General features: G+C 38.9%; 1 protein-coding gene across 1 annotated transcript; it reads left to right on the forward strand.

The window, feature by feature from the left end:
- Positions 1-1660: 1660 nt before the first annotated feature.
- Positions 1661-9883, forward strand: figla (folliculogenesis specific bHLH transcription factor; the record flags this gene model as incomplete). Its single annotated transcript, XM_079222920.1, has 6 exons — positions 1661-1846; positions 4772-4918; positions 5030-5119; positions 5748-5900; positions 9268-9495; positions 9815-9883. The coding sequence occupies 6 exons, from the start codon at positions 1661-1663 to the stop codon at positions 9881-9883; spliced, it is 873 nt and encodes a 290-aa protein (XP_079079046.1).
- Positions 9884-12412: the final 2529 nt, after the last annotated feature.

The following is a 12412-nucleotide window of genomic DNA, read 5'->3' on the forward strand; positions in this document are numbered from 1 at the left end:
ATGGTGCATTCAGCTGGAGGCTTAACTACCCAACAGATATATACACACAAGGTCTGTACATTTATATATAAATGTACAACCATGTACTCCTCGGCTTTGCTGTTTACTTTGTTGAATACATCAGCAAAGATGGAAAAGAAAGAAAGGCTGAGTGACAAAGAAACAGTGTCCTTGACTTGGTGAATAAGTGATTGGCAACATTCTCGTACAAAAACTAGCATGGCAACAACAGGAAACACTTCTCTGAGGTATTGAAGGGTCGGTGCATGGGGTCCATGTTGAACATGAGTCTTTGCACATTATACGCTCCATTACATTTGCTTTGAGGTCTGAAGTTACTGGGATATTTGGCGTGGGTGTTTTTGGTAAAGTAGTCCGGTAGTAATGTAACTTGACCTCAAGCAAAATGCAAGAAAAAAAAAATTGCTTGTATCCTACTAAAGGTCCTCTTTGACATATACAAAGTCTGAATGAATAATGCAATCTACTTTTGACAACATATGTTTCTAATTTATAACTTCAGTTCATTCGGATTACGATAAACACCCAGAAAATCTTTCCAGAGTGTGTCGTCCAAGGGGCCAACTTGCTGTTGAGTATACACACCTGCAACAAAAGAAAATATAAATCATTCACAATTTGATACGTATTTTCTTCCACAAAAATGCATTGCATGAATGACAATAACTTTCATGAAAAAAACTGCAATACCTTGTTGAGGTTGTTGACTCCCACTTTTTTTCTGATTGTAATCCAGGATGATTTGGGGGCTTTTGTGGTGCGTACAGCATTATCCTTATGAAGGGTGCTAATCAGCAGCACTTGTTTACGGGATAATAGGACACGAGTGTGTGTCGGGATTACTTAAACCATGGTAGGTGTGAAACAATAAGCAAGGAATAACAAGCCCAAGACAACAGTTCTCTGAACACCAATACAAAATTGAATACTTAACCCAATTCATAAAGATGTAGCAGTTAAAGGGTCAGATTAAAGATCTAACATGATTTCCATATGAAAGGGGAGGGAAAAACACCTTCCATCAAATCTATTTATCTGAGATAGCAAATACAATTACTTCTCAAATGTCTCCAATAGAATAATTTGTCTAGAAATGCAAGGCCCTGTATGGCTTTTACATTGGCCTTAAAGTGTTATTAAACTTTAACTTTTCATGTTAAATTAGTACAGTTCTTCTAATTTCTACTTTGGTTTTTATTACCGTCATTTTTCAGTTTTCCTTATTTGCTTTCATCCCACTCTCCAGTCCACTGTTCCTCCAATTTTTTTAAAACTCATTTGAAAGTGCACGATTCCCAAAACTAGACACTGCCCAATTTGAACATAAGAAGCACGTCGAGGCCTCCATGTAATTCTTAATTTTACATGTCACCTTTTTTGTTTGTTTGTTTGTTTGTTTGTTTGTTGAAGGTGTGGAGTAGCCTCCGTAGCACACCATGGCTGAACGGTGTATACTCGTTAAATGCATCCTCAAGTTGCCACAGGGGACTCGTTAATTAAAGACGGAGCACAGGTGTGTGATCACGGGAGCTCGCGCTTCTCCCGTCTTGGCGCTGTTTCTCGAGAACGTTATTTACCGTAGGGAAAAAAATGAACAGAAGCAACAGGTTGTCAAGTCTCACATATGTAATTGGTTAAAATGAAGGTGCCAGAGGAGGAATTAATGAGCGATATTTTGAAGCGGTTAACGGGTGAGTCTGCGCTCCCCGCATACAGCAGCATTGAAAAGTTCAAACGGGTGAAGGACGGCGTTTACTCTGTCTTCGAGGACTTCAATCAAACTGTGAAAAAAAGAGAACTGGTCAACGCCAAGGAACGACTGAGAGTGAGTGTTCATTGTAAATTAAGCTGTATTAAACTTTAATACATGTTTGATAGTTTGGTCATGTGTTTGACAGGAGGGCAGCTAAAGCTAGCTAGCATAGCTACTCTGAACAGTTTCTGCTCCGCATTCAAACTGTCAGTTCAGCACCATTGGCTCGCAAGTAGCTTAACATGAACCGTTTCCTAGTTAACATTAGCTGTTTCTTAGTTAACATTAGCTGTTTCCTAGTTAACATTAGCTGTTTCCTAGTTAACATTAGCTGTTTCCTAGTTAACATTAGCTGTTTCCTAGTTAACATTAGCTGTTTCCTAGTTAACATTAGCTGTTTCCTAGTTTAATGTTAGATGTTCCCTAGCTAACGATCATACAAACTAGCTTTAGCACAGTAGTAATACATTTCAGCCTTGAGTTTTTTGTTTAAATCCCTGACAGCTACATTCTATTCATTCAGCTAGTAACATTCAGTTGGCTAAGTACCATCCATTTGGAATGCAACTCTCAAAGTTTGACTGAGAGATGTTTGTTGAAGAGAAAGATAGAAGGAATATTATTGCCTTGGCTGGCTTGAGTTGGTCCAACACTTGATTTTCTCTATTTAAAAACATGCACACCCGGCCACAGTTCTCTTCCTGCATTACTTAATAATCCAGTTAAATAAACAATCCTTAAAAGTATGGAAACGAGTCAAAAGATATGCCTTTCCTATTGCCGTAGTAGACTAAGTGTTCCCTATTTGGAAAGGCAGGTTTTATAGGTACCTCCAATTTAGACACTGTATTATGGGCCATTATACCCCTCTCTGAACCCAAACATAACATACTGGACCGCATTCTTCGTCATGTACACGGCACTAAGTGGTCATTCTTACAAACACATTTTTCTTGCTATACATCCATTCTTGAAACCAATTGACCGAAGGTGGTGAAGGCGTCACATCAATTATTTGTAAAATGACCTTCATCTTCTACTTTTTTTCTCAAATGGAATCAATATCCTTTTGTGTTGAACAAGTACTTTGACAGCTTTCATCTGTCCTTCAATACTATATATATGTGTGTGTATGTATATGTATGTGTGTGTGTGTGTGTGTGTGTGTGTGTGTATATGTGTGTGTATATATATATATATATATATACACACACACACACACACACACACACACACAGAAAACTGCAAATTCTAATTTACATTATAACTAGTGCTGGGCAAAGATGAAAAAATGTAATCGATTAATCGCATTATTCTTCTGTGATTATTCGCATTATGTGCAAAATTCAATAATGAAAACTAGTATATTGCACGCTTTTATTTTAAAGTAATGTTATCAGAACAAAATAACAGCCACTCTCGGAGCAACAGTACGTTAACATACAGAATATAAATCTGTTTTCTTTTTTCCTCCTGAACAGGTACCAGATGAAACATTGGTCTTATCAGGGAACAGCATAAATGATCTATCAGTGTTTCCCCTACCGTTATAATAGGGGGGCGAGGCGCCCCCCTGAAAAAACCCACCGCCCCCCTGTAATTTTTTTTATAACGCCAGATATCAGAAGTTATTTAAGGTTCTCTTTCCTATAGAACAGGTCTACGCCTTGTTCTGTTAAACAAACTAAACTGCCGTATACTATTGATCAGATCTACACGACAGGTTGTACATACATGGTCTCATCTACTTCTCTGCTGTGTCGCGCACGGCGGAGTTCCGTCCTCATTCGCTGCACACAGGATGTGTTTGCCTGTGAAAATAAATTACTAGTGTTTTTGATGTGTGTTTTATAAGGTTAGAAGATAGCTAATTGTTTTCCACAATAAGATATTTACTAGTAACTCAATATTAGTTATTTTTTGATTAACTTTATTTTAATTTTTCTAACAACACTGCAATGCTCTTTATTCTATTGTTTATAAAAGCACAGATGGAGTCACTAGCACTGTGAGGTACCACTATGTAGTATGTCCGTCCGTTCGTGTTCCCCCCCACCCCCCATTTTTAGTCTGTAAAGCCTATGGATTTCCTTTGGAGAATCTCAGTCAAAGAAAGAAACAAAAACACTTAGTGATGCAGGATGAGCAGTTACACAATGACAGAATTTCCTTTTAACATCCACTTTTTTTATCCATTCCTCCGACTTAAAATTTTCATGCTCCTCTGCACCATACCGGTTGCTTAGACACACAAGGTAATTTATGTTTTCAGATGATAAAGAAACACTCTTCTTCTGAACAATATGACCAGCAAGAGAAAATGACCTTTCACACGGTACCGATGTTGCAGGTGTGGCCAAGTACTTCTGTGCAATGGAGACCAGACTGCTGTGTGAGCCTGCATGTTTGGACCACCACTCTTAACGGAAAGACCTCTGTACTGATGGTGGGCTCCGCTCTGTATCGACGCACACTGTTCTCAACTGAGTCTTCCTCTTGTTCACAATCAGACTATGATGAAGCAACCAATAGGGCTAACTTCTTCTTTGGTGGCTCAGATGTTGTTGCTTCCACAGACCTCTCTGCAACAACCTGTTCCTTGAGTAAGTTGGCGAATGAGGCTCACCCCTCTCAGCTCTGGGTAAACTTGAGGTCCTTGAATCTCGGCTCCAATGTGGTAGCAATCTTCAGATAGGCAATGTTGGCGTTTTCCTTGCGTGTCTCCAGGTGTGTTATGACTGTAGACTTGAATTTGATACTGTGACAGAGCGTTGGAGAGTATGTGAGACGCAGGGGGCGTGTTCGAATGGCAGATGTCTTGTAGCAGCATCAGCAATAAAAGATGAAGTCAAGACAACAAACATTGACTAAAGCGCTTGTCAATCTTTAGACGCATGTTATTATTCATCATCAGTGTTTGGCTTTGTTTAATTGTTGGAAATGTAATTTTTTTATCTACTCTGGCTAGTTAATGTGAAACTTTTTTTTTCTGTATAGATCAGGAACTTGAACACCATGTTCTCCCGCTTGAAACGCATGGTGCCACTAATGCGACCTGACAGGAAGCCCAGTAAAGTGGACACACTCAAAGCTGCGACGGAATACATTCGATTGCTGGTTGCAGTTTTGCACGAAGCAGACAATGCAAGTACTGCACTCATCAGGACTCTATCAAATGACAAGTGTCCTCTGTTGTTTTCCTCTGACAGCCCTGACACTTTGAGATGTTGATTAGTGTTATTTTCTTTTTCTCAGGATGATGGCAGTGAGACTGATTTCCTAAAGAATGCAATCACTTATGGCCAGACTGACGGCTTGGGCAATGACCTATGGAGAATGGAAGATGTGAGTTTTAGTTTAGTATATACTTCAATCCTTTTTATTGCAGCAAAATGGGATTGTCAGGCAGACAAACTGACCAACACTGTCATAAATGTTGCATGCACCTGACAAACTGAACTGCTTGTATTAGTCTATATAGTCGGGTCATTCGTGTCGGAGAGGGGACGTGGCTTATCTCTGTGCAAACGGTTATCATTTTCGCCATACACCATGAAAATAACCCCTATTTCTGCTTTATACATGTTGTGGAAATTAAAATTCACAGGATGGCATTTTCAGTGTTGCTCATGCTTATATTAAAATATATATGTATTTGACATTGGCTCGTTTTCAATTTTGAGCAGGAATACTGCAACATTCTCAAAGCATTTCTTGACCATCGAGGCCAAAGCTACAGGCACTAAATATTATTTGTGTCCATTATTAATCCATATTGGCTTGCAGTGTAACAATCTCATCGCATTTTAGCATACATTGCAGCAGGTCAGTAATCCTAAATTCTTTAACAGTAATGTCGTTTTTTAAGACAACTGTCATATATTCACTTCTCAAGTCTAAGGCAAGTAATTATTTGAAAGTAGAAGGTTATATTTTGATCTATTTTCTCTTTCATGCTTTTTTTCCCTGACAGTTGCTGAACATGTCGGAGGAGCGTATGGAAGATGGATTCGTCATGCCCCCAGAACCGGTAACAGAGGATGGAGATATGACCCGACTGATGTTGCAACATTGTGGGATGCCGGCCTACCAGTTCATCATCCAAGTAGCACCTGATCAGACTTTGGTAACTCATTTCACTTTCCTAGTATTCTGCCTAATTTTATGCTTTGTGTTTGTCGGCTACACTCTCGCTAAATCTCTGACGTTGACCAGGGAGTTTAGAAATTAAAGGCCTAAAGGGAAAAAAACTTACTCACAATTAGGAAAGAGGAACTTCACCTAGACGTTTACATTTGTCCCTCTTGGGGTTGACACTTACTTTCTGCATTTGATGAGGTTGAAGTTACACTCGTCTCCATTGTGAAGGCGACAGTGTTAACAAGAACTTGACTCAAGGTGCCTAAAGGCTGCTGTGTGATGATGGGTTGTACTGCCAACAGGGTAAAGAAAGCAAACTACGTTTTTATGAGCTACCTAACCAAAAAACTGAGCCTTTTAAAGAAGAAGTGTGTAAGATTTCGTGGAAAGGTTGCAGATTCCATCGAACTGAAAACTGCTCCGTTAACGTATTATATTCATGTAATAGTGCTTTCGAACAGAAACACAATCTTGTATTTCATAATTAATTTTTAACTGTGTGGTTTTATAGATAATCAATTCATGTAAAATCTTCATCAGTTGTAGACTAATGATGTAACCTTTTGAACACAATACAGGCAGCCTTCATACTGGATACAGGAATAAATGCAGACCCTTCCAACAATAGGCAATCAGACACTTCATTTCTGAAATGATCCGACAGACTGCGCCACAATTACGGCTGGCAATCAACACAAATCATTTGGTCTTCAGTGTAGCTCTGTCATCAGACTTCTTCAAAGCCTCCTCACAAGTACCTTATTTGATTGGATAAATCAAGGTGAAGAGGTTTAGATGTAAACAAGGCCACTTTTTTAAATGTTTCCATTGACATCACAACAGCTGCCCAGATGAGGAAATTTGTCGAAAGACAAAAGTTTAACCTGTAGCATAAGAAATATGTTGTGGCCAGTTTATCCTCAAGTTGCTGAAAACATTTTTTTGATGGCAAATGTATTGCTTATTCATGCAGCTTATTGCATTAAGAAAATGCACTCTTCAAAACTCAGACGTTATCACCTTCTTCTTTATTCCACAGATGTCTCAACCCTAAAGCACATGGCTTGGAGCAATATTGGAAATTTGCCAGGTTAGATATTCATGTTATAAACCTATCTAAGCATTTAAAATCCAGATGGCTGAAATCCTACCAAAAGTTGGTAAAAATACTATTATTATTATTAATTATGGTAGTAGAAGTAGTCCTAGTACAATTGGACTACATTTGTCTAGTACTATACAAATGCTGCCCCAATGAGGTTTGACAGATGATTGTCAATTTTCATGAAATTGGTACAAAACAAGAAATATTTTTTTAGGAAAAACACATGTGTAAATAATAAAATGAATGACCCATTTGGATGCATCAGTTTCAGGGTCCTGAATGCTGTCACACTGTCACGTCCGCATGAGCCGTCGTTGATGTTCTTGGTAACGCCTGTTATGACAAGTCAAAATTACTTCTGTGAAAAAGTGTTGTTGCTTGATATTGTGTCCTTTTTCAGAGAGCTACTGAAGTCAGTTTTGCAACCAGAATATGTTGGTTTGTTAACTGACCTATTTATAACTAAACTGTATTTTCAGTGTTGAGTATGACATCCTGGTGTCTTCCTGCTGCTACCCTGCGCTCACAGGCCCAGCACACTGACACATGGGTTGAGTTATGGTGGCGGATTGTACCGCTGCTTGTATTAAAATGAAGTGCAACTGGTAATTTGCTACTCACCAAACCTTGCACAAAGTAATTACCCCTCTTTGAATTTTTCATGCTCTTCTTTTTTCTCTGTGCTCCAGTGTTAAAAAAGAAAGAAAAGTATTTCCCAGTAATTTGAAAAGCAATATTACAGTGCCATCTTCTGGTTGGATGGTTCAATCTGTTGCACCCAACTTCACTCTAAAGTGTGATCAGCAGTGTGCCGAGTTCCTCATGTAACCAGAACGTATACAGGTTGTCAGGGTGCAAATAAAAACACCTGCATCACTGCAGTATGGCGGGGGAGGGAGGCAATAACCATTCAAGTATCATTTACTGTCAACAAGTTGCTGAATGTAGTCATTGTGTTCAAGGAACTGTGCTGTAATAGATCAGTTTATTTATTTATTTTATTTGTATGGGCCTGTTGAAGAAAGGAATTTTCTCTGAAGAATATGCAAATGTATTTGTCTTTATTTAATTTAACTTCTAAAATTTACATTTTGTTTGAGTAAATATGAATGTTTTTATTTTTGTTTTACAAGCTGTATCCTTGGCGGCCCCTTAAATAAAAAGAGCAAGACTGCCTCTGTTTTTTTAATTTTTATTGCAGTCTGAAAGGGTTTGTTTTTATTAAATCAAATAGATGCCTTCTCATTTAACATCAACCTCAAAGAATAAATATAATACTGGTATACATATTAAGTGAATATTATCAGCTTTCATGAATTGTCCTTTAAAGGAAGACATGAACCAAGTGGACAGACATGTTTTGCTACGTATCTCTCATAATGTTAATTTATATCAAAAAGCCTGAGTTGTAATGAGCCATTGTAGCTGGTCTTTTGTTAATTTATTAAATGCGTCATGTAATTTAGGACGTGTCCAGAGTAGCATTTATTTTAATTTACAAGAAGAAGCCATACGCTTGATTTAAGTAAAAGTAGCAATACCACAGGCCTGCTTTCAAATGTTTACCCAAGAAAGGTCATATTCATGACATGCATGTTCAGAAAAATGTACCTGAAGTATCAAAACAAGTAGCCTACTCATTAAAAAAATGTATGTTATGTATTATTACTGATGTATTAATATTTAAACAGCACTTTAAAGGTTGAGCACATCTTTATTGTAGTGCTCTGTAGTCTCATGATCTAGCAAGATATTACTATGTATTGTGTACTATGTAAAATCTGTATTAGCAGTGTAGCATTAGTATAACGACTCTCAAATAGAATAAGTGCAATATTTTCTTTGTTTTTTATTTTGTGGTAGATTGGAAATAAATGGAAAGTCAGGTTAAGTCAAGTACCTCAAATGTATGAGTGCAGTACTTATAAACTGTTATTTTGTTGGTGTAAATCTTGTGACCGAGCAATCCAAATTGTCTTGTTTTTGTGGGTGGTGGTTTTTTTTCTTTTTTTTTTTTACAGTGTAGGCCAGAGGCTCTTCTCCATTACAACAGAAGGTGGCGCCTGTCTGATGGGAATCATTTAGTCCGACTTGAACAGGGCCAGGCCAACTAAACCACGTTTTGGGAGCCAGCATTAGACACCCAGCAGGGCTGTACGCAGGCTTTACAAACACAATAACTAAGTGCTTTGCAAGAAGTCGATTCCCACTGCAGCTGTGTGAGTGGGAGCCCTTGGGTGTCGGGCAGGCGTGGCAGGGGGCTGGTCCAGGAGCACCGAGCGATGGAAAAACATCAGGGTCCACTGGCTTGGTATCAGCTGAGGCCCTGAAATATTTTGACAAAGGAACCCCGGTGTCGCAACCCAACAGGGACCGATTGATTGCTATTACACATCTGATTCTGTCTGAGGACGCGGCTCCGGCTCGTGGGTGTGCCGCACCCGCCAACACGGCTCTGTCCCGAGGATGCACTGAGGTGAGTACACCGCCTGCAATCATTTGCGTTTAGTTGTGTCGGACAAGGCTGTCGTAGTTAAATGGCTGGGCGTAGTAACCTACAAGGTCCTCCGTGACGCGTGCATGGACCGTGTGTGCGCCAATGATCCCAATACGATAGCGTCATATACCGCCTGATGTTTACCATGTTGTTGTCGGTCGTACTTTGCATCCCACTCCCTCCCTTGATGTATTGTACTGTGTGCTCGTATAACGTTATTAAAATGGCATACTGGATCGGCGCACAGCACCCTCTCTCCATATTGGCCATGCTTTCTTTTCGTCATTGTGCTCTGCAGAAGAAGGCCCGTGTGCAGTTTGTATTCATCCTGAGACCGCAAGCCTGTGATGCCTCCCCGGTGCTTTAGAGAAGCACACAGTAATCTCGCTCATTAGCGTGATGGCTGTTTGTTATTTCACAGAAGCTGTGTGTGTGTGTGTGTGTGTGTGTGTGTGTGTGTGTGTGTGTGTGTGTGTGTGTGTTTTCCGGACAGTATCGGGATTAATATTGCGGGACATTATGAGCTCTTCTGGCCATTTAACGGGATGGCTTTTAAATGCGAGGTTCTTTACGGATGGAGAGTCCTGTAGAGTTGAGCTGTCGCTGCTGGCCTCTGCATTTTAGTGGGTGGCCATTAGCGGGTGCTGATGCTGCAGCGCGTGCGAGTGTTGCTAGGCAGCCATGCAGCGCGCGGGCCGCTAGCGGGTGGAGGAGCGGAGGATGCTAAAACAATAATAATTGTAAAGCCCCAAAACAATATTGTTCATTCACGTCAAAATATGGAGCTAGATACACAGAAATGTTGCCCTGCACTTACGTGACCATCTGATCAATAGGCCTGTTCCTTCTCCATGTGACTCGGTGTTGTTGGGACTGTAGATTTGAATCTCCTTCAGCACAATGGCAGACATGGGATGGATTCATCTGAGCAATATAGAGGTTGATGTTAAAGGTGTTGGTGGAATTACGTTTGTATTATTGAGCCTTAATCGAAATAATGTCACGTATGTTGAATTACTGAATAGTCTTACATAAATACATGTATATAACTCTTACTAAAAATGTGAAAAATGAGATAGAAACTGTGATTATACATTGCTATAAGGCTTGTCCTAGATACATTCAATAAGTTTTGCTGCTTTAAAACACCTTAATTTAAGTTTAGTTATTGCAATTCAAACATGAGCAGAAGGAAAGATGAACAAACTAATGATTGGGGCATATGTACCTCTCTTATCAAAAGCTGTTTTCCATTTGCTCTTTTCTTAAATGTTTTGTATATTTTCTATTGTTTATTTACACTGAGGTGGAAGCCAAATGTCCCATTTGAGACTAAATCTCCTGCACAGTCAACAAAATGTATTGTACCGCTACCTTGTGAATGCTGCGCTTCTAGAAAGCACTCTGTCTGCTTGATGTTTAGAATTTATTTATTTTGGGGCCATAATAATTTAGTGTGTTGTGGTCGGCAGGAATATTAGATTGAAAGTCCTTTTTCATTGAAATTGTGTTTAATTTCAGACCACCTATAACTGCCTGCACATCAGTCAATACGGACATGTGTGAAATAATGTACATCAAACTATAAAAAAGGATGGTTTAGTCATTTTTAAGGTACAGAGTACAAAAATCTCACAGTATCTCGCCGCAGAGCTTTCATTTGCTTATCGTTGGTTCTGGTAAAGAAAAATGCAGGGAATAATATTTGTTGAATATATATATATATATATATATATATATATATATATTTATATTTATTTATTTATTTATTTATTCAGCTAAACATCACTGAAGTTTTTCTTTTGCTGTTTGACGAGAACGCAACTATAGAAAAAGAGAAACTGACAGCTTTCCTTCTTCCTGAGATTTTATGAATCAAATGTGAGGTGATTATTCAGCAAGAAGTGAGGCTAAAGATAACAGGAAGTAATGTTAGGCCAACAGCCAGAATTATTGAAGGAGACATCATTTTTGTTGAAGGTGAAATGTTTGTCAAAATAATATTTAAATTTGTAATATTGCAATGCCTACAAATCATATTCTATAGACTTAAGAAAACATCTTTGTTTGGTACATATAGGGAAACAAGTTTAATGAAAATGATAATAATTATCATTCCCTCTAATATTGCAATTGCAATATTGGTCAAAATAATTGCGATTAGATTTTTTCCCCCACCATTGTTTTTCAGCCCTAGCCAGATCTCTATGTCTCCCCCTTAGTCATTAGGACCGTCCCTTGAGAGAGAGAGAGGCTTTCTGTCGGCAGCAGCTGGGCCCCTCTACCCCCAGTCAGAAACACTCTGAACCAACCTCCATTGTGAGACAATAGGAGGGAGCTGCTGTCTCACATGTAGGCTTTTATAGAAAGATTGCTGCTTCTAATGTTACGATCAGCAACTTTTAAAACCTACTTGGATATATTTTGATGAATATATAAATACCCGTGTGTGATTGCATAAAACCCCAAACTGACCATCAAATCACAATGAAAACACAATTTATTTGAAAAGTAAATTATTATTTTTATAAGTAAGTTGAACACAGCAGCTCTTCCTTTATTAATAAAACAAGACAACGTAATGCTCATACTGTATGTCAGTGTATGATTTGGGCGTTCAGTTAGTCCTTTAGTGAAGGGCTGATGTTACTGTTACGGTGTTTCAATGCTTTTCAGGGCAGCCTGGCGTTAAAAGTGCACAGTTTATGCAGAAACTCCGCACATGGAGATGATGTAAGTTGCTTTTCTGCTGTTGGAGTGAGTGAGCATCTTTAAAAGCTTGCCCTGGAAGCCAGAGACGTGAGGGATGGTGAGTGACTACAGATCCACATATTAGTTATGTTACAGTTATTCAATTTATCAAGTAAGCGACTAATCAAGTCAGTCAATGAGATGT

Source organism: Taurulus bubalis (genome assembly GCF_910589615.1).
Source record: "Taurulus bubalis genome assembly, chromosome: 8".
In the NCBI taxonomy this organism is placed as follows: domain Eukaryota; kingdom Metazoa; phylum Chordata; class Actinopteri; order Perciformes; family Cottidae; genus Taurulus; species Taurulus bubalis.